This window comes from Homalodisca vitripennis, chromosome 2 (genome assembly GCF_021130785.1).
Source record: "Homalodisca vitripennis isolate AUS2020 chromosome 2, UT_GWSS_2.1, whole genome shotgun sequence".
Taxonomy (NCBI): domain Eukaryota; kingdom Metazoa; phylum Arthropoda; class Insecta; order Hemiptera; family Cicadellidae; genus Homalodisca; species Homalodisca vitripennis.
The window spans coordinates 35686574-35710363 of NC_060208.1; the positions used below are offsets into that span (position 1 = coordinate 35686574).

General features: G+C 35.3%; 1 protein-coding gene across 1 annotated transcript; it reads left to right on the forward strand.

The window, feature by feature from the left end:
* Window positions 1–1184: 1184 nt before the first annotated feature.
* Window positions 1185–22151, forward strand: LOC124356241 (retinol dehydrogenase 11-like). The gene is made up of 7 exons (XM_046807425.1): window positions 1185–1584; window positions 4927–5084; window positions 6379–6582; window positions 7871–8032; window positions 12344–12463; window positions 14386–14578; window positions 21892–22151. The coding sequence occupies exons 2-7, from the start codon at window positions 4964–4966 to the stop codon at window positions 22040–22042; spliced, it is 951 nt and encodes a 316-aa protein (XP_046663381.1). The 5' UTR covers window positions 1185–1584; window positions 4927–4963; the 3' UTR covers window positions 22043–22151.
* Window positions 22152–23790: the final 1639 nt, after the last annotated feature.

Here is a 23790-nt window from a genome sequence, read left to right on the forward strand (position 1 = left end):
CAGTTTCAGCGTGATTCGAGGACAAACCTCGAAACATCCAAATATCCAAAAATTTTAAACTTTCGCATTTATAATATTAGTGGGATTATTAACATAAATTACAGTTATCAGTTCTACATGTATTGTTTACTATCGCGGACCAAAGCCATCACAATATCAATTTTGTCTCCACAGGGAATTAATCACCCTCAGTTAAACATTTGTTGTATAAATACTGATACGGATGAAACATTAATTATCATGAATTATGGTTATGGGTTATACATGTATTGTTTACTATCGCCGATCAAAGCCATCACAATATCAGTTTTATCTCATTTGGGAAATAATCACCTCAGCTAAACACTTTTCTTGTAAATACTGACACGGAGTAAAATCAAATAACATGAATTACGGTTATCAGTTCTACATGTACTGTTTACTATTGCAGACCAAAGCCATCACAATATCAGTTTTGTCTCATTTGGGAATTAATCACCTCAGCTAAACACTTTTCTTGTAAATACTGACACGGAGTAAAATCAAATAACATGAATTGCAGTTATCAGTTCTACATGTACTGTTTACTATTCCAGACCAAAGCCATCACAATATCAATTTTGACTCCTCGGGGAATTAATCACCCTCAGCTAAACATTTGTTGTGTAAATACTGCCATGAACGTAACTTTTAGTAATTTGTAGTAATATGTATTAGTAATTATCAGTGTACTAAACTAAAAAAATAGCCTACGAATCATTTGAGCCACTTCATATTTTAACCCCTTCCAACTCGCCTCCCTTCTTTCGTCCACCACCAAAACCAACGTGGCTGATGCAATGTCTTTCTTATAGATAAACCGCTCGCAAAGAAACCTGCGCAGAAGCAAATGTCTGAGCAGCCACGCGCAGGAGGGGCCTCCTCCAGTGGTAGGGAGTTCGACAAGCGCCCCGTCTCTGTTTTATCAGCTGTATGGATCATGTCTCGCACGCGCCTTTTCGTTTACACTGCAGCTAATTATCTATAAGTATATTGTGGTTTTATTTGTAGGCCTATACAAGTGTTAAATATTAATTGAATAGACTAATGTAGCCACATTCGTATCCAGGGAGCTTGTGTTTTGGTGTGAGATTAGCCGTTAAGTGGCAGTGGCCAGGTTTGTTGAAGTTAGAGCAAGTGGGCGAGTGCCGAGCAGTGGTGGGAATACTGGGAAATTGCGGTGGAGGGATATATTACCCCACCATGCGTGAACTAAAATCGTCCAGTGTCTTTTTGTAAGCGGCTTAGGCCACTTGTAGAAGAAATGCCTTTCCCGGTTTCTTACCTTAAATGCGAATGGCTCGCGGCCCCCAGACAATACCGTAAGCATACTTGCTGCAACTTATTTGTAATTCCATGATCGGTTAATGTAATAAGGCCTTACAATCTATTAGCGCATGCGCGAACTCATGTTAGTGGCGAGAACTGCAGTTGAAATAGCAACGGTTATCACACTGCATGATATCATTGAAGTAGATAAGTGCCGGTAAACATAGAACGTGACATGCTTCAACGGTAATTCTGTAAATTTTACGAGCGTTCGAACAAGTAAATCAACGTGATTTAGTGAGTATTCTCGTGTGATTTCTGCTAGTTTATAAAATAGTGCCGTATATAATTTTTTTCGTTGCAATAGTTATTTAAGCAACCACAACCGAAGAAACAAATTGTAGAATGAAGAACTATTTGCAGTGTGGATGGATTTTATTGGATTGTTTTAAATTGATTTTAGATTATTCAAATTCTCCAAAAGGAACCAGGGCTTATGTATTAATTCTATATTGGTTTATTTACTTGGTAAAAAAATATGTAATCGTACTGCAATGTGTACCAACATAGACATAAATAGCAATGTTCCATTGGTGACGTTAGCTTCCTTAAGGGGAATTTCCATCAAGAATCAATAAAAACTGTGAAAGCGTAGGTAAAGCAGAAGTGGTCAGTAAACATATACATATGTTTTATTGCCAGCCAACGCGATAAAAATACTGTATATGGTGGTTTTAAGTTCTTTTTTAGTTTCTTATCTCATTCGCTAATGCTGGCATAACTAACTTTACACGTGTCTGATTGACTGGTTTTAACTTATCAAGATGAAAAAATATTTTGTTTGAATTTCACATTTACTATGATTACAGTTTAAAAGTAGTAAATAATATTAAAATACTAGTGTTACGTTCCAGTTAGTAGTTTGTACTTCACATTACAATACTATAGGAGCCATTGTCTTCAATTTTTAATTTCATACTCTTTCAATTATAACATATCTTGAGAAAATGTCTTCAGTAGTTGTTAATCAGTCATTATTTCGCACTAAAATGTCACTCACATTAATGACTGCAGTTTGCAATTGATCGTTATTTAAACTTTAATAAACCTTAAAATCCTTGTCTTCATTTAATAATTGGCCATTTTCTCCAGACTATAATATTACATTTTCAGTATGTAATATTTTTAAACCAAAGTTTAACACAATTTTGGCCAGAATCTCCTGTCAGTAATTGGGCATACTTTGGTCGAATTGTAATACAACTTTGGTCAAAATCTCCTGCCAGTGATTGGTAATTCTTAGGCCGAAGTGTAATACAACTTTGGCCAGAATGTCCTGTCAGTAATTGGTCATTCTTAGGCCAAAGTGTCATACAACTTTGGTAAAACTTTCAGTCAGAACTCTGTGTTAATGAACGGTTAAAAATAAGAATATCTGTTAATACTAATTGCTTGTGATTTATATTCAGTACATATTTTCCCATGAGAAAGTCTATAGTTAGTACCTAGATCAGTTATTATTCTAGATTAGTAACAAATACTGTTACTAATCTAGAACAAATAGATTAGTAAATAGTAGTACTATGACTAATCCTGGTGATCACTAGGATAGCGACGTATAACATTTTCAGTACACATATTTATGTTTTATTTCTTGTATAAATAAAGGATTATATTACTGCATTATATTGTTTATTATATTACTAGCAGTTAACCCTTTGAACCCCAGACCAAAATATTGATGGTGGAAAAAAACGTACCAAAATGATTTGACCTAAGAGAACTACCGAGAATCCCCGGAGCAGAAACAGCTGTTTTGCATACTGTTTGTAAAAAATTAATACTTTTGCTATTTTTTATGCTATTGTCTTGTATTACACACCAAAATGTCCAGAATGAAATTGTATACACAGAAAAAGATTAGTCTGAAGTATAAAAAAATGTTTAACAGCATTAAAATAATTTTAAAATATATGTATATAGATTTTTAGGCAAAAAAAATTGATTTTAAGATTTTTTAATTAAAAAAATAAGAAATATTTTTACCATGGGCACCCACATTTTATTTTTCTAAAATTAGTTTTGTGTATGTAAAAAAAAATTATATTGATATCTCTAAAAATAAACTTTTTTTGAATTTTTATATAAAAGTATGCGACTTGTAAAAACCTCTAGGCGTACAACACAAAAATCACTGATATTACCTAAATAAATAAAATTAGTAAATAAATAAATAAAAAAATTAGTATTTTAATAAAATACATATAAATATGTATTAATACTCATAAAATAAGTATTTTACGATTTCAAATAAATATGTATTAAACGCATATACCATGGCGACGATATTACGTCGCCCGGGGATTCTCGCAACTTCATTGGCGACGATACATCGTCGCCGCGGGGATCTTCGCATATCTTCTCGGCGACGATATTTCGTCGCCTGGGGTTCAAAGGGCGGCGGCTTCGCACGCAATTTCATAGGCTTTTTGACGTGTATGAACATTTTTGGTTCGATGCGATAAATAGCATTTCCATGCCACATTTGAGTTTGCCTCGTTACCACAATCAAGATGTCTGTCAAAAAGTCTATATTTATGGCCATTGTAACTTACTCTGGTCCATTCTACGTTCCATAGTTGATCTTTGTTTCACGATCAAGAAATGTATATAAGTTATTTACACAGGTCTGAGAAGCCTATTTCTGTCAAAACACAACAGAATAATAATAATATGGGCTTTATAACAATGTTTAAATCTGTAGCAAAAGTTAGATAAGAACTTTTGATTTTATATTTAAGTTACAGTACTGACCTAGCAATGCATACTTAATATTTAATAAAATGTACAATATTAAAGGTATATTTTTACCAAAACTATAAATCTTTTATCTGAATATCTGTTACCCTGTGCTCAACAGTGGTTGCAGAAAAGGTTGAAATAAGAAGTTTTGTTACTGTCAAGCTTACTCAATGCTTTTACACTATAAATGTGAAGAGAATTTTTTCCGGGCATTTGCCATCTTTGTGTGATTACTGTATTACTGATGTTTTTGTATCACTGAACGATGGCAAATGTCCGGAAAATCTTGTTTCCTTCACAATCCGTAAATCGTTAAAAACAAACTTCAAACAAAGAAACGTGAACAAATAGAAAACAATTGTAAAAATAATTAAACATTGTACTGAAATAAAACAATGTTACACAGAATATTTGATTACATTTAACAGGCTCTTTCAATTAATGATACGTGTTTTAAAACTTTAGACAACAAGATGGGATTTTTGCAACTTTATAAACCAGTAGGACGTAGGCCGGAGGCATTTTCGAAATAAGAATTGTATGTTATCCCTATATGTTATCCAGGGACCTTAAGAATACTCATGTAAAATTTCAGTACCTACAATTTTTTGAATACTTTACGCGTGAAAGCGTAATAGACATGCAACCTCACTTTTGCATTTATAATATTAGGTAGGGTGCATTGTAAGAATGCAGCAACATCAAATTAGGAGAAACCTCGTATTTCAGCACCGATAAAATATTCTCTTGTATTTAAATGTACTTTACCGTTTTTTATTTGTAGTCTGTTTTATAATCTCGAAATTAAACCATGTAATAAAAACAATTATTTTCCAGGGAATCAATACATATATTGGTGTATTGGGCGCCAGCCATGGGTTGGTTCTCAAGCGGAAGATGTACGAGCACGGCTCGACTGGATGGGAAGACCGCGGTAGTCACGGGCTGCAACACGGGCATTGGCAAGTACACAGTCCTCGATCTGTACGGCAGAGGTTAGTACTTCATTATAAACTATTGTACTTGCATACTGTGTAGCCTTAGGCTTCCTTTAGTTATAGTAGTATATCTCTGAAAGCTTAAAGTCTTTGCTACATCATGCTAATAATTATGTAACAAAACTACAACCTCTTTACCTCTTTAATGTTTTTGTTTACATAGTAATACGAGAGTTATCCAGAAAGTATATTACGTTTCGATATTAACAAAAAACAAAGTTCAAGAAAAAAAATTATATTGTATTGTATTTCAAAGTGGCCCTAAAATACTCTTTTTCACATTGTCACCGTACAAATTTAGGCACTTACCATAGCTGTGAGCTAGTTTTGAAATTCCAGCGTTATAAAATTATGCCGCCTTGGATTTCAACCAGGTAGTCACACCCTCCCACAGTTCCACGTCCTCATCAAAGCGCTGCGTCGCAAGCGACTTCATTGTTGGAAGCAGTTGGTAGTCGCTGTAAGGCGATCTGGAAACACTCCCACTTAAAAGCATCCAGGACTTCTCGAGTCCGTTCTCCCGTGATAAGGCGTTGTCTTGCAAAAATAACATTTTCGAATTTAACCCTCTGCGTTTGTTTTGTATTGCTCTTCTTAAATAGTTCATTATAATTTAAGAAATCAATAAGTGACCATATACTGTTTCATAGGTGGGAATATATTCGTAGATGGTTAATATGACTATCAGAGCTGACCATGTATGTATATAGTGTAGAGCATACATAGTATTGCTCCTAATTAATATTTCGATGTCGTGTTATTTCGAGGTCAGTATTTCGAGCACTGGTCGCAGCTACTTTCATACGACGTATGAAGTTACATAATGACTGTTTTTACTTGTTGTTGACGTTCTTAGGAAAACATTTAACAGAAAATATGTCTTTAGCATTTGAGCAAGTGGGTAGTGCACAAGAATCAAGATCATTTCTCTCTATTTTTTCTTACCTCTGATAGTACGTGATTTTATAGAAATTGATTGGTGTTTCTATTTTCACTTGCATCATTTCTTTCCAATATTTTATATTGATGGATAATAATGTATATACATTTTTATGATGCTAGACTTTCTCTTAATAGCCTCTTCTAGCCCAGCATGAAAGTTCATGGCCTGTACGAGGTTCTTAAACAATACAATACGAGAGAGCTAGAGAGGAGGAAGGAGGGTATAGTGGAAAGGTGAATTTGATTGAAGTGCAATGAACAAGGTTATGATTTCAACCTAAGTACAACATAAACCGCGTAACATTAGAATTTTATATATAATGAAATAATTAACTGCATTTGATGTCAGGTGCTCGCGTGGTGATGGCCTGCAGGAATATAGAAAAGGCGGAGGAGACACGAAAGTGGATCATTGAGCAGAAAGCTGGACAAAAAGGTGTTGGCGAACTGGCTGTGTGTCATTTGGACTTATCATCTCTCTCCTCTGTGCACGAATGTGCTGAAAAATTATACAATGAAGAAATGCGTATAAATATCCTAATCAATAATGCAGGTGAGCAATACGAAATTTTATGTAGTTATAAGTCAAATTACATATATAACTTTTTTCCATTATCATTACTCTCCAGAAACCAATACAAAATAAGATAAAAACTAATAATTAAATTGATTCATTGACATAAAAGTACTTGCGCCGTCTCTAAATGTAAAAATGGTTTCGCTTCTTTCATAAAGCTGAGGCAAACACACTGAGCCTTTCAAGCCCAGCTTCACTGAACTTATCAAATTGAACTTAACCAATTGAATTATCTTCTGTAACAAGTTATTAGCCAGCCATGTTGTACAATTTTCAACTTTTTTAATATTCATTTTGTCGTGTTTTTTTTTTTTTTTTTTTTTGTGCATCATGTTCACTTAATGGATGTTTTATTTCACATAAATATGCTTTATCACAAGTACAATTATACCGGAATACAGCTTTTTTGAATCCTGTAAATGGTTTGTGTTTTACATGTTACTCATAAAACGGGATTCCATGTACGAGTATATGGTATGCCTATAATTTTCTCCAATAATCACGGCACACAAAGGATTGACATAAAAAATTCATTCAATAGTCATTTTTTGTCCCCTGTGTTGTCTATTCCCCTTGTTCACTAGTTTATGACTCTTACTTCGGCCTGACAGTAATTTCTCTGACTTCCAATTCTCTAGTACAACCTTTAGCGAAGAGACTATAGATCAAATGCTACAGTCAGTACCTTGGAGAGTATTCTATATTCCCCAGGACCACTAGACTAGTAGATGTTTCCGCAAGTGTCATACTGCAAGTTTTCCTCCCTGAAAAAAACAAGTAGTTAAAAGCCAACCACTAATTTTTGTTAAGGACCCGACTATGACAGGGTCTTCTTAAAATCGCATCGTTGTCCATCTGTCTGTTCGTGCATCTGTGCAATAATTTGTAATAGAAAGGTCCTAGAGACTTGAAACTTGGTTTATAGGTTCCTTTTGGTCCAAGGAAAAGATTTATTTATTGTGAGATCTTAAGGGCAATGGGCAGTCCTCCGTCTATCTGTCTTTTCGCCTATCCATGTGGACGTTAAATTTTGATAGGACATTTCTAGAAACTTAAAACTTATTAAATTTAAGAAGAAAGTCTTCGGAGTCAAAGGTCTAAGGGATGTCCGTCCATCTTTTTATCCGTCTGTGGGATAGCTCTTCCCTTAAGTTCTACCTACGTCTTGGATTTTACGTGTTATGAATTTAGTTTAGTGTTATAGTAACTAAAATTACGCCACTAAACTGTTATATATTCTTATAGCTGCATTTTTCATTGTCAGGGGTGATGATGTGCCCACGTTCATTGACAACTGATGGATACGAACTACAGTTCGCTACCAACCATCTCGGCCACTTCCTGTTCACACTCAAACTTTTATTTAAGATCATCAGCTCAGGACCATCAAGGATCATAAATATGTCATCGTCTTCACATCATTGGTGTGAGTATCTATACTATATTTATAATACAGCGCAATAGTCATATTATCCATTATTCCTTTCATCATTATAAAGGGGTACTTATAAACTTGGTATCAATTATTATAATAAAAAGATTTTTTTTATTTTTAGATTGGGTTTTGAGCTTTTTACATCTTGCATTACGCTTTAAAATTATGTATATCATGAGCTATGCTTACGTTAAATGCTTTTGCCGAACTCCTATTAGACCATCCTCTATTGGATGTGAAAAGTCACTAACTACCTTAAAAACTATTTCTTAAGTCCAGTATTCATTTACTAAGTTTAAATTTCACTACTTGAACCCAGACAGGAGTATTAAAACCATATACAGTAGAACCGGACCTACATTGTAAATGTTTCAAACTTTACACCAGCGAATCATTTTTTAAAGTAAACCTTTTGAGGTCGGATTTGTGACATTGCACTCTACTAATAAAGACATTTAATTTGATGTACTAATCGACCTATACTCTTATTTAAGATTTCCTTCTTAGCCAGCAGGGATCACTTCTTGTTTATACCTTCCAGTTGAACCTACCACTGGGCACAACAACAATCGATGTATCACTTAAATCTGAGCAACCTTATGGATGTCCAGGAACGGCACATCGCTAACCGCAAATGTCGAGATTCTGAGGTACAAGGGCAATTCGATAGGTCTAATCTACTGCGGGAGATGGAGTTGGTGGGGTTCGTTCCCTAAGTATCAGAGGTTCTTGCTAACCTGAACAAGAGTGTACCACCCCCTGACTGCTTTGACTGAGGCTAGTTCAGAGCTGGCCTCCCCTTATTCCGGGGGGACATAACTTTGAGATTGGTGCCCTAATTCTTCCTCATGGATCCCGATAGGAGGCGGCCCTTACTCTCTAACCTTTCTCATCCTGAATGACCTGTCACTCCTGAAGCAGCGCTAAGGTCCTTATAGTACTAAATGTAATTTTTAAGCTTCTTGGCCTAAGAGAACAAAAAAAAAGAAAAATATTTCCTGCTGACTCCATGCGGGCCATCCCTCTGACATAACAAAAAAATGGCAATTACTCCAAAAAATAGATTTATATGTGCAGTAATAATGTACCAAGCTGTATCAAAGTCCATGTGGTACTTATAACTCTTTGTATAATCATTTAGTGTAGTTTTACTGCCATGCTGACCACTTCTGGAGCTGCTATGAAAATAGTTATTTTTTTAAAGACTCCTCCATCTTTTGGCAATTGCCCAGCTGTCCTATATCTAATATTTTCATTCAAATAAATTGTGCCAAGTTTAATTTTACTTTTTTATTTTACCAATTTTAATTTTTCCGCCATATCAACTTTTTCTAAGTTGATTTATAGTCGCCTTGTGTGGTTCGAGACCAGTGCGGACTTTATTAACTATATTAACAAGTAGGCTAACATTATTTCATGTCCGATCTGGAAGAGACCGCCAGATCCCTGGTAACACGAACTACTCAATACTTCCGTTTAACAAAGACACTAACAGATATTTTACTCACTTACCGACACAGTCTGTACAACAGACAACTGAAAAACCATCAACATACTGTACTATAGATGTTACAGGACTTAAAAGTATAAAATTCTGTATAACCTAGGGCATTCAGGCACTATCTTACTGCTAAATTTATTTGCTTCACTACTTCAGAAATGGGTCTATAGCCATACCAGAAAATTCTTAGTAAGATGTGCTTAGCGTGTTGTTCACTATATTTATCACAGTCTTATTGTTTGGTATGCTCTTTTTGCATTGTAAATAGCCCTTTTAAATTCTCAACAACAATAGTAGATGGTAGTGTCTCAATTACTATGTCATTAAGTTCCACAATGCATTACAAATGTGTGATTAAATATCAAGAAAAAGCTGTAAAGTCCGTGCTATCATCATAGGCATGTAAATAGCATCAGATTTTTATTTTAAATCTGCTAGGTTAAAATCAACAATATTGGATGTATAAAAGATTCTATTGTATGTTAATGAATATATTTTTCTCGGTACGTGTTAGTTACAAATAATTGTGAATCCTTTCCATTCGTAATTATTTTTAAACAGAAAAGGAAAATATTTCCAAATATTTCTGCTTACGCATACCTTACAGTTTATTTATTTCCTATTTCTTTCCTTCCTTAAAAATACACATCGCGGTATAAAGAATATTGGTATTCCTATTGTCAGATGAAGAACGGCTTTGTAAAACATAAATTGTTATCGCCGGCTTCAACAAGGCCAATCTGTTCCTCTTTGTACACTTTCTACCTGTTATCTGTTTCTGATAACAGCCACAGCTGCACACTCCCTGGCAGTGCCCCGATACCTTGTAATTTAATAAATGTTACAACAAATTCCCTCCCGTCAGCCTCACAGGAATAATTTGGAAATGATGAATTGGGAATGAATCTGAAAATAAGTTATCCGAAATTATTTCCAGATATTTCTTTTAGTATAGAGGAAGTTAAGTTTCGTGCGCGATTCTTATTTGAAATTTTGGATTGAAGACGTTTTAATAGTAGTTAAAGATTAATTCAAATTAAATTGTTGCTGAATTTTAAACGTCAAATTATGAACTAAATGAATTGTCTTTTGAAAATTTGCAAGCACATAATTGTCTTAAAATTTTGATCTCAATAAAAATTTCTACGGGATGTGTTTTAAAAAACCACTGTGTCAATGGAATTGATTTGCAATGGTTTGCTATAAGTGAATTGGCAAATAAAAATAGACAAAATGTAGATATATTTAAAATCTACCAAAATTGTACAGTGATTCTATATTGAGTGATTAGTTGCTCCAACAGTCATACTCCGCAGTAGACTAGACCTTTCGATCTACCCTTGCACACCAATATCTTGACATTTGCGGTGGGTGACGTGCCGCTCCTGGACATCGATAGGGTTGCCGGATTTAAATAGTAGATCGGCTTTTGCTGTACCCAGTGTAGGTTCAACTGAAAGGTATAAACCAGACAGAAGTAAACCCTCCAGGGAATAAAATTATAAATACAATCTGCAGGTTTGTTTGGAATCAGTTAAGGATAAGCTAATGATAGTTACCTAGACCCTGGTGTGCAAAGTACCTTTCGCTCAAGGCTACGCAGATAATATAATAATATTGTTATTCTTGTGACAGGTAAGTTTAACATCTGGTAGTGTCAACTACGCATCATTTCTTCTTTTTGCTGAAAGTAAAAGAAAGTTTATGTATTTCTGTGATCCTACCAGTTTTAACGACCGTATTTTTGTGGTCTGGTAGCCCATGGTGGTGACCAGGCTAGTCATCAATAGTATGGTCTATCTGGCCATCAATCATATGAGCATTTCTTAAATGCTCTAAATGCTCCAGGTACAGCCTTCATCTACCTTTCCATACTATAGCACTGATATTGAATCCACGTGCACATTTTCACTTTCTCGCATAGTGGACCCAATAATAGAGCATGGATGTCTTAAGAAATATCCCCAAGTAATCCATTATCCAGGCTATGCAATTAATAGAGCAAAACTGCGGGCAAGCATATGGGCCATCTTTGACACTTTGGATATGTTTGATAAGCTTCCCCAAGAAGACCTGCAGACACTATAAACTGTTAGTGTTTCATTTTGTACTCCCGGGTTCCGCAATAGGCTTACAATTATTGCTACTAAACCCCTCAGAAGAATATGGTGACTATTCACCTTCTATAAAAATACAATATTAAAACCCCTGACATTTGATAATGTGGGATTTGGCTGATGGATAATTTTGATTATAAGAGATGCGGTTTCCTAACTTAACAAATAAGATGATATGTATACCGTTATTCTTCTCTTCAGAAAGTCTTGTGGATGCGGTATAACAAATAAAGCGTACCATTAAGATCCCTAGTGCAACTTCCACCGTCTCTGCCTAGTCCAACAATATTGGTGAAAATATTTTCGAATTAAAAGTAATAGATTTTCTAACATTTTCCATCATTCATGTTAAAAATAGAATAGTAAAAGGTTTGAGGATTAGAATTTAACCTATTCTTCAAAACATTTATATGTCTCTGGTCTAAAGTAAAATTGGATGTGATTTTTCCGTTCTACCCCGGAGTATTTCCGTATTCCTAGCAAAAACTTGGAGAACAACTACTATTATATATGTTTAGCTTTTAATTCCACTCATATGACAGAAGATTTGAAGTCTATCCACCTGGACATCACTAAGCACTTTCCTACTCTTTTATTAATAGTGATATTATTCATCAACGTTAAAGGTAAGATCATTTACTGTACCTTACTCGTACACTCATAGTTGAAAAATATCTGTTTCAGGTAAATCAATGGATTTTAAGGACATTAATTTAGAAAAATCATACTCACCTCAGCAATCGTACTTTAGAAGTAAACTCGCAAATGTCCTTTTCTCAAGAGAGCTGGCGAAACGATTAGAAGGTATGGAGATACTTTTTTCAAATTTCGATAATTGAATAAATATACTTAACGATTGATCTTATCGCCTTGCATCAGATGGTTATGTCAATAAAAAATCAAATTAGTTTACAAGCCTAACATGTATGTAACCAGATTTGTAAAACTGGAGATGGGAAAACGTGAGCGTGAGATTCGGTGGGGTTGTATCGCCAATATATATTAATGCTTGTAAAGTCAGACTCAGTTAAACTAAAAAATAAATGTAGGGACAAATAAATAAATAGATTTGTCAACACAAAATTTCAATTGCAGACCTGCATGCTGTTTCAATAAGTGAGTCGGTTTAAATTTTATACCTTATACAAAATCAAAATAGTAAATTTCTTCCGAATTGTTTTGTCTTTATGAAATGTAATTAAGTGAGGGCATATCACTATTATATTGTGAATACATTCGTTGTTATAGTACTACTGCTGCTTTTTTTTGAGACAAGAGATATGACAGAGAAAGTGTTCTAGGCTATGTTATGTCTGTAATATTCAGCCTATGCTGAAAATGTATTTTAGCATCCCTTAAAACGAATTGTTTTTTCGACAGACTGTGTGTATAACGTAAATAACAAATTACAAACATAAACCTATCCAGTGAACCAATTTAGCTCGACTAACCTTCTATGTACCTATATTTATTTCATATTACTTCTCACATAAACTTCCAACAATAATTTTTGTATAAAAATACATTTTCAAACTAAAAATTGTCACAAAACAGTTGTCGGACAAAACACAAGGGACGTCGGATTGTTCTATCTCGCCAATGCTATCACTTTTGTTCCTTAAATAAGCAACAATAACAAAACCGAGATATTTCCAGAATAGCAAATAAAGTTATATTTGTTAATGTATTTATGCTATGTATTCAAATGTAATCTATGAATGTATATTCGTTTGTGTGTATGTATATGTAAAAAGAAAAAACATATTTATCATATATGTCCTAAATTACTTGTAGCCTACACGTCATATTTGCCTTTCAGTTTCGTTAAAGCCGTTTCACATTTTACTCCTCTAGTTATAATATTCAATTAATTTAAATTTATTGTGCTATAGATTATTTGGCACAGCTATAAAATATGATTTAAAAAATTTCTGGAAGTACAACAAATATAATTATACAATAATGAAATTAGTATTAGTATTAAGTGGTATCTTGTACCTCTCCCTACTCAAATTCTCTAATAACGAATTGTTCAGACTTCGTCTCAGTTATTTTCATTTTGATTTTTTATTACATCTTTGCATATACCTTTTTTTCTAAAATACAATTCTAAATATCCGCTTTTTCTTTATGTACTTTGACCTTGATTCGTTTAAATTGGTCTTACGAAACCAATACAATAGCCTAAAAACACGATGAATTTGCTCGATTTCACCTTCCCCTTGTGAGCTTCTTCCAGTAAAGTTGAAAACTGGAGCTGTCAAGGATGACCTCTGAAACCCAAATAGATCTAAAGCAGATCGAAATAGCAAGTACTTTCTTCAACGAATAGTCACTATTAAAGTCTTTAATTAATTGCTAAAAATTAACAAAACTCTGATTGTACTAAATCAATCAAACGGCTGCTACAAAACTAAATTCACCCGATCAGTCCCTTCTGGATCTCCAGTTCAAAATTAAAAACGTATATTTTCAAATACACATATTTTTTCTTTATTTTTATATTTATAACCTTATTTTTACACTCCCTTATCATTCAAATTGTTATTGACCCTTTCTACGTCACAATCTGAAAATATCTGGTCATTCCTAATCCGTTTTCATTTAAATTTACCAAGATAAATACATAACAAAAGTTATGTATCTGAATAAGATAGCCTCGCTATCGAAAGGCCTTGTTGATATTTTATAATTATTTATTTATTTTAAACATTTCTCTGCTTCAGGGACAAAAGTGACGGTGTACAGCGTACATCCCGGCGCTGTTGACGCTGAGCTCCAGCCGACGAGCTCTTCAATATGGAAAATATTTTATTACATAGCCAGCTTATTCTTGAAGACTCCGGAACAAGGGGCTCAGACGACCATCTACTGCGCTGTCGATGAAAAGGCTGCCAAGGAAACGGGGCTTTATTATTCGTAAGGATATCTAATCTGTTATAGCTTGAGCGACTTGTTCTGCTCTAATTGTCATATACTGAACCAACCTTATAGGCATACGTGAATTTTCATCCAAGATCATATATAATTTGTTTTTAGGGCTCAAGGTGGTGATAAATATTTTCAAAAGGTGCTAGCTTGAAGCTCTAGATCTCTCCTTCAACCTCGGAGCTAGTCTGAAAACGATCCCTTTATTTTCAAAATTGTGTTCTTTTCTATTATTTCTTTTCCTTGTGCTCGGAGTTAGTTAAAGGTTGCATACTTGTTGCCGTCTCAACGATATTAGCACTGATATTATCAGTTCTTAACGTGTCTTTTTATAACTGTTTCCATCATCTATTTGTTTTTTTTTTTGTTTTTTTTTTTTTTTTTTTTTTTTTGCTTCACAAAACTTTTCTCATTTATTAGTTTTTTATTTTTCATGGCTAACTCGTAGGTTGAGCATTCCTAGTTCTTCCACAATGCAGCCTTTTTGTTCTAGAGTCTGCTTTTTGCCTAACGTTCTGGGCTCCACTTTAGTAAATACATCATTTCTAGACTGCGTATTCCTTTCCAAATTGAAAGTTCAGTACTAAAAAGGCTCAAAATCAGAACTCTGCAACTATAGGCCTATATCAATAATATCTCCATTTAGCAAAATTTATGAACCCATTTTCCTTGAACGTTTATTTAGTTTCCTACATAATAACAACATTTTATAGAATATACAGTTTGTATTCAGACAAAATAAATCAACTTTTGACGCAGTCGCATCGGTGGTGACAAATGAAAAAAGGCCTTTTACAGTGTCAGTCGCCAAACACTTAGGGTGAAGATGGAGATGATAGATAGGTGTTTGACTTACATTTGATCAGGCATTACACGTGTGAATGACCAAAAAGAAGAGATAAGAAAAGCTCACTAGCTGCGAGGTCGCCAGATAATCTAGAACGAGTTTACTTGACGTGTATTTTACGGATTTCAACATTGTTATTCGAATACACTTGTGAAGTTTGTCTAAAAGCACTTCATTCAGTTATAGAGCAATTTATTAACGTCAATATAATTTAAAGTCAATTTTTGTGTTCATTAAATGTGTTACTAATTTCAAATTGTTATCAAGTAATTGAAAAAGTTTATCATGTGAATACTTTGCTAAACCAGTTAGCATCAATACAGGTAATCAAAAAATCCTAATATTTTAAGGAATCGCAAATATTCAATAACATTTGTGCATTAGATAAACGTGCACTGTGAGTTGGAAGTTTTGGGCGAGAAACGCGTTATGTTGTAACTAATCTGCAGACGTTATATATCCTTCCTTGTGGCTTGACCCATCGACAGTCAGAGTCAGAGTCTATCCTTAACGTTCTCAGGAGATGGGCACTGATGATGGGGTAGTCGTCCGTAAGGCGGTCACGATGTCAGTCTACCTATTCAGTACAACCGTGCGTCGTGACCAGTTTTAATTAGAGCCGGCGTGTGCGACAGTTCCCATAATGGTACATAATGGCCTCGAAAGTGGTAGTAGTATGTGCTACTATCCCGAAAATGGAACGGTACACCCGTAAACCGTATTGGCGACTTGGCCGCTTTTGTGAGTCTTGGCTTCAGCAGTCGCTCTATAAAGATTCCTCCTTAGCTGGGATTGGCCGTATCCTTGCCCTTGTCGATGACGGTGAGTCGGTGGCACTGGGTCACCCCTAGAGCGTAGTCTAGAGCAACACCTTCATCTCTGTGACGAGCACAAACTGAATATCCTCGTATCTTTAGTTCGGGTAGGTTTAGGACATGAGGCCCAGGCGATAATGCAAGATACTCTTCAATTTCCTCTCTCCTAGCCTTCTCGTAGCACACCGTCTCCAAATAATGATACGCTTAAAGCCACATTCAATTTTCACAAGGTGCGTCATCCTATGACTGATGATTGAGCACCTCCTACGGAATCCACCGGAACATCAATGATTCTTCTTTCCTAGGAAAGTCCTTATGATAGGTCCATCACGGTATTACTACTGATACTCCAGACGCTCACTCAGAGACCGAGTGGTGTACAGTACGGTTCGGTGAGTTCTTGTTGGGGAACGAAATATAGTACATTGATAAATCTGGCTTAGTGTATTCTTCGATCATTCCAAAGTCTGTGTTCCTGCGTTAAAATCTTCCGACACAAATTTCGAAAATTCTACAATTGGTAGTCAAACAAGTTACTACAGTATATTTCTCGACTATAACGAAATTACTTAAGATATATAGGGTGATATGTGTTATACTGCAAAAAAATACTTGTGTAATAAATAGGCGAAACTGACCATCAGTTTAGTTTACTGGTAAATTTAAAGTCATCCTTGTCGAGATCACCCCATTACGACCCCCTCCTTGCAGTGTGTATTTCACCCCTGTCTTTGCTTATTTTATTTCTAAATGTAGAATTTCGTTAGTCCATTTATTTCCAGTCACATAAGATGATAATACATAACATTCGTCAATACAATCGGAGAGTTCTCTATGCATGCTCTTTTTAAATAGTGCATCTGTTTGGTTCCATTGTTATTAGTTTCGAAGAAAATTTTTATATTATTTTCATCTTTCCACTGAATACCTAACGAAGCTAATACTGTTTTGAGATTAGTAAATTTCCCTCATAATTGTTGGCAGGCAACTTTCAGGTCTATAAAATTCATCGATGGTCCTTCTGTTTATGAAACAGAACATCAAACTCATATTAATCAAAAATATAATTCCATTATGTTGTTTTCTTTGTTTATAAGTTTTAAGGGTAGTGAATGAACATTTCCCTTCGGCAAAAGTATCCAGGACTTCCTCTTCATGGAAAATTTCCTTAAATCAATCAGTATCTTAGTAAGTCCACACGCAACAGGAATTTCTTCTAGTATATTTTTAAAAGGATTTCGTTAATCATCAGCTAATTTCGTCTCATTAGCCATACATTTACTTAGCTCCATATAATTTCTTAAGTCCGACTTCTACTGATATTTCCTGTAACACTTTAGGAACATATCAAGACATGATACTGAGAGAGTTAATGAAAACATAATTACCAAAACTCACTATTCACCCAACCTAAACGGCACAGGAAAAATTAAACAATAGATAGCTCAAAACAGTTGCTAAAATTCACTATGTATACGAGGCAGTGGAACTATAACTTAGAGAATGCCTGTGGCGGAGGACAAAGACACGATGAGTTGCAGACTGCAGCAGACCGAACGCTGCTACGCATAATTATGGAACAATTCTTGATTAATTACATTTCAATGTCCGACACTGACCTAGTTTTAGACAGTAATCGCGAGTACAGTAATCTGTTTATACTTGGCAGTTCCCCTGACCGACCTAACCCTCCAATTCTCGAGAACAAGTTTTAGACAGTAATCGCGAGTACAGTAATCTGATTATACTTGGCAGTTCCCCTGACCGACCTAACCCTCCAATTCTCGAGAACAAGTTTTAGACAGTAATCGCGAGTACAGTTATCTGATTATACTTGGCAGTTCCCCTGACCGACCTAACCCTCCAATTCTCGAGAACAAGTTTTAGACAGTAATCGCGAGTACAGTAATCTGATTATACTTGGCAGTTCCCCTGACCGACCTAACCCTCCAATTCTCGAGAACAAGTTTTAGACAGTGGTCGCGAGTACAGTAATCTGATTATACTTGGCAGTTCCCCTGACCGACCTAACCCTCCAATTCTCGAGAACAAGTTTTAGACAGTGGTCGCGAGTACAGTTATCCGTTTATACTTGGCAGTTCCCCTGACCGACCTAACCCTCCAATTCTCGAGAACAAGTTTTAGACAGTAATCGCGAGTACAGTTATCCGTTTATACTTGGCAGTTCCCCTGACCGACCTAACCCTCCAATTCTCGAGAACAAGTTTTAGACAGTGGTCGCGAGTACAGTTATCCGTGTATACTTGGCAGATTCCCTGACCAACCTAACCCTCCAATTCTCGAGAACAAGTTTTAGACAGTGGTCGCGAGTACAGTTATCCGTGTATACTTGGCAGATTCCCCTGACCAACCTAACCCTCCAATTCTCGAGAACAAGTTTTAGACAGTGGTCGCGAGTACAGTTATCCGTTTATACTTGGCAGATTCCCCTGACCGACCTAACCCTCCAATTCTCGAGAACAAGTTTTAGACAGTGGTCGCGAGTACAGTTATCCGTTTATACTTGGCAGTTCCCCTGACCGACCTAACCCTCCAATTCTCGAGAACAAGTTTTAGACAGTAATCGCGAGTACAGTTATCCGTTTATACTTGGCAGTTCCCCTGACCGACCTAACCCTCCAATTCTCGAGAACAAGTTTTAGACAGTGGTCGCGAGTACAGTTATCCGTTTATACTTGGCAGTTCCCCTGACCGACCTAACCCTCCAATTCTCGAGAACAAGTTTTAGACAGTGGTCGCGAGTACAGTTATCCGTTTATACTTGGCAGTTCCCCTGACCGACCTAACCTCCAATTCTCGAGAACAAGTTTTAGACAGTGGTCGCGAGTACAGTTATCCGTTTTATACTTGGCAGTTCCCCTGACCGACCTAACCTCCAATTCTCGAGAACAAGTTTTAGACAGTGGTCGCGAGTACAGTTATCCGTTTATACTTGGCAGTTCCCCTGACCGACACTACCCTCCAATTCTCGAGAACAAGTTTTAGACAGTGGTCGCGAGTACAGTTATCCGTTTATACTTGGCAGTTCCCCTGACCGACCTAACCTCCAATTCTCGAGAACAAGTTTTAGACAGTGGTCGCGAGTACAGTTATCCGTTTATACTTGGCAGTTCCCCTGACCGACCTAACCCTCCAATTCTCGAGAACAAGTTTTAGACAGTGGTCGCGAGTACAGTTATCCGTTTATACTTGGCATGACCGTAAGTAGACAGTGGTCGCGAGTACAGTTATCCGACTTGGCAGTTCCCCTGACCGATTCTCCTAACCTCCAACCCTCAATTCTCGAGAACAAGTTTTAGACATTTTAGACAGTGGTCGAGATGTATATTATACAGTTGGCATACCCTGACCACCTAACTAACCTTCCAATTCTCGAGAACAAGTTTTAGACAGTGGTCGCGAGTACAGTTATCCGTTTATACTTGGCAGTTTCCCTGACCGACACTACCCTCCAATTCTCGAGAACAAGTTTTAGACAGTGGTCATGAGTACAGTTATCTGTTTATACTTGGCAGTTTTCCTGACCGACGCTGCTGCCCTCCAGTTCTTGATCTGCTATCTGACATCAGTGGCGACATCTTCCACGAGACCATGAGTGCGTTTAGATTAGAAATTTATCAAACAACAAAACAAAAGAAAGAAAGAAAACAGCGCAAATTCTTGCCAGTGTCAACCAGTGCTACATCAGGTGACCCATCTGTGCCCGCAATAGCATTTTCAGCGGTCTACTGTTTAATATCGTCCTCACTCCCTGTCAGAACAATTCAGAAATTACTGGTATTTATTCCATCATTGTTTCAATGTGTGTTTACCCTGGATTTATCACTTTTCCAAAATCGTGACGCCGGATTACAAAGATAGGCTACACTGTTTGACATGGCTCCCACTGAGGTTCTCAGCGAATAGCCAAACAAAACTAAACTAAAGTAAACGGCAGCTCTCAATGTGGGCCATGCCTTGTCACAGTAAATCTACTATAAATCAAAGATTTATTGTTCAATTTTAAAAATTTTGGTGTCATTAGTTTTTTGATAATATCCTCTGAAAATGTTATTCTTGTAGTTCTTAAGAAAATGTCATGATATTCTTTCAGTAACCTTGTTATCATAAACATTTGAACCAACTTTGGTAGAATTTAATTTATTTTTGTTTTTGAGTTATTCATTTGAATCTAGTTATTCACTAAGGATCAGAGACCCATGTTCGTACGGTGAGATATATTTTGTCTTGACCTGAACTGTAACGGGGTACAACTTTGTCCAGAGAGTTACGGGACACCCTGTATAGAAAGTTGGTGGTTGTAATAATACAATAAAAAATTTCTAGTAAAAAATATTATAAATAAGATGTCTTAAATATTAAATTAAATTTGAAATACAGGTTGAACTTTTTAAAATTAATCTTTGTTAGGACGTTTGAATTGTCTTACAGTACGAGACACATCATTGCAAGCCTGGACGTTTAGATTATTATTAATTAATAATAAAAAGATACTTTAACTAATAATAATAGTAGTAGTGTAATTGTAAGAAACTAATCTTCTATATCCAAGTGAAGTTTAAACAATATATATCAGCAATAAAAATTATGGTTGCCTGTAAAGTTGGTTTTACGGGCGAAGATTTTACGTGACAACGTCTTTTTCTCGGTAGAATATTTTTTTATTGATATGAATATTATTAAATTGCACAATAGGAACAAGGAATTGAATGAAAATAAGAATTGCAACAAATTTTAACTATAGAAATATATTTTGTTTACTAAAACATTGTACATAATTTGAAATTAATTAAAATTTGTTATTGTAAATGGTAAAGTTGAATAAAACATTTACTAAAATTGGAATTTGAAATTCTTGCTAAACACAGTTAAATTCTAACTCCGCGCGTGGTGATTGGTCGGTTTAGTTCGTTTGTTTGGTCGCACTGTTATGACAGGTTAGAGGTTATAATTTGTTATTTTAAATGTTTGACTAGCAATACGCGCTGTTTCTTCTCAATCGACTGAATTACGATTGATTGCAGAGTGATTTAAACTAATAATTTACTTAACACTATCAACATTTGTCAATAGTATGACATAACCTATAAACTCAGTTTCTCAACTTTTGTGTCAATCTAACAATTAATCAATCAATCATAGTTTACGATAATGAAATATCAGTGTACAATTATTTACCTTTATTGTTGTAGTTGTTGTAAATGACGAATCTAAGCACTCCACATTTTCACGAATAAACATAGTTATCTGCTTTATCCCGTGCGGCAGACCCACAGTTATCTGCTTTATCCCGTGCGGATCCCGTGAGGCGGACCCACTGGACGGGCATCGTAACGTTACCGGGCGTTAAACTTTTTCATGAGTGACTCCGAGCCGCAACCTAATTTAAGACGTTGTCACGTCAAAAATATTTTATTTGCCACAACCCAATCTTGCCATAGAACTAAATTTACTATCTTGTAATATAGTGATAACAATATACGATGATAAATTACGAAACGATATTTGACTGTACCATCGATTTTGGTGCGTTGTGTTTGTTAAAAGTTTCACAGCAATATAATTAATTAGAAAATATAGTTGAGTAGAATATAATTGATGGAAACATGTTTCCACAGAGACTGCAAAGCTGAGACACCCTCCGCAATGGCTCTGGATGACCAGGTAGCAATGAAGCTTTGGGATATCAGTTTGGACATGGTCAAATTGTCACCTCCATGGCCTTTTGGCAAGTCGTCCACTGCAACACGATCCAAAGAAAATGTTTGATTAGATTTTAAGATCACTATTTTCCCTCTGTCAATGTATTTATTGTTTAATCAATGTAATGTGACAAAGAAAAATAAATTTTTACTTCAACATAATAGCAGAAATTTTTATTCATCAAACAACATTGGCTACTTCACAGACATACATATCTAATCCATTAGGCAAAGGTAATCTAGTATTACTTACTCTCCCCAACTCACCACAACCACCCTTCATTGCACACGCTATACCCTCACTGTTTCTTAATGACGCTATTCATTCTTTTTCCTGAAAATCATTGTTGCATTACTTTCATGCTGAAAAATTCTCCTCCAAGCTATATGCCCTATACCAATGTCCCTTTTGATGTTTACCTTTTCTTTCCTGACTTTCACTACAATTTATTAGATTCTTAACTATGTTCTTAAGCTATAATTGATGTTTTTCATTTTATAAGATTCGTTCGTAAACGTTTCTAGGAATCCTCCGTAGTAAACGGGTCTTTTGAGCATTATCGCCCCTTTTCTTTTGTAATTATCGCCGTTCTAGGAATTCTTGCTTAGTGCTTTATATTTACTGGTCCTGAGCTAACACTTTTCATTTAAACTTTACATTTGAACATGGGCCAAGAATATCCTATGGACTTTAGTAACGACTGATAATGAATAATTACAGTAGGTTAGCCACACTAGGTGATGTACTTGTATTGTTAACATGTCTTGGAACTCGGTTGTCACGTTGATTGTTGGAACATTGTTTCGCCTTGGAACTCACCTCTTGGAATATACAGTTCATTATTAATTACGATTTTCGAAAAGGTAAAATGAATTTAAACTGAATTGAGCGTTTGTTTAACATGCTAAACATTTTGCATAATTAAGTCAAAAGTCATTTAGTTAAATGAATTTAGTCACATAAGAATTTAGTTAAATGAAAATTGAGGACGAAAAATGTTTTTAAAACAAATGAAAATTGAGGACGAAAAATGTTTTTAAAACAAATGAAAATTGAGGACGAAAAATGTTTTTAAAACAAATGAAAATTGAGGACAAATGACAAATGAAAATTGAGGACGAAAAATGTTTTTAAAACAAAGGCGATCAAATTTCAGGCACAATTTATTCTATAGGAAATAATAGAAAAGCGAAAATGTTTTTGAGTTTTGCCAAGGAGTAGGGAATATAATTGAAATTTATTGATTGGATTCAGTTCACAAATTAATAATGTATTTTTACCTTCGTCAAATCCAGAATCAACCACAGAGTTTTTGTCGCTTGATACATTTTTTGGAGGTACGTTTCATCTTCAGACTAAACTTCACCGAATAACGTTATTTTAGTAAAATAACACAATATAAATATAACAATTATTTCATGAAACAACCTAACTTAATGAACAAAAATCTGAATGTATCATTATCATGATGTGTGTGCGAAATCTCGAGAAACAATTATCTGTAGGCTTACACTTCTACATAAACAAGAATGAGTTCTATGAAGGCAAATTCCAACCATGGAATTTGTCTGGATGTCATTGAAGTATATCCCTATGGAAGCTGTCAATTTCCCTCTTACATAAACTGATACCGAGCCGTTTATTGACCGAATTCGATATGTGAGACCTGAAATAAGCCAACAATTTATTTTACTTTTCCATCTCTTAATCATGGATACTGAATAATAGGTACCTGACATTATGTCTACTTATGTTTGGACCAATATCATAGGGCTTCAGAATATTACATCATAAATACTTTCACTAAGTCATCC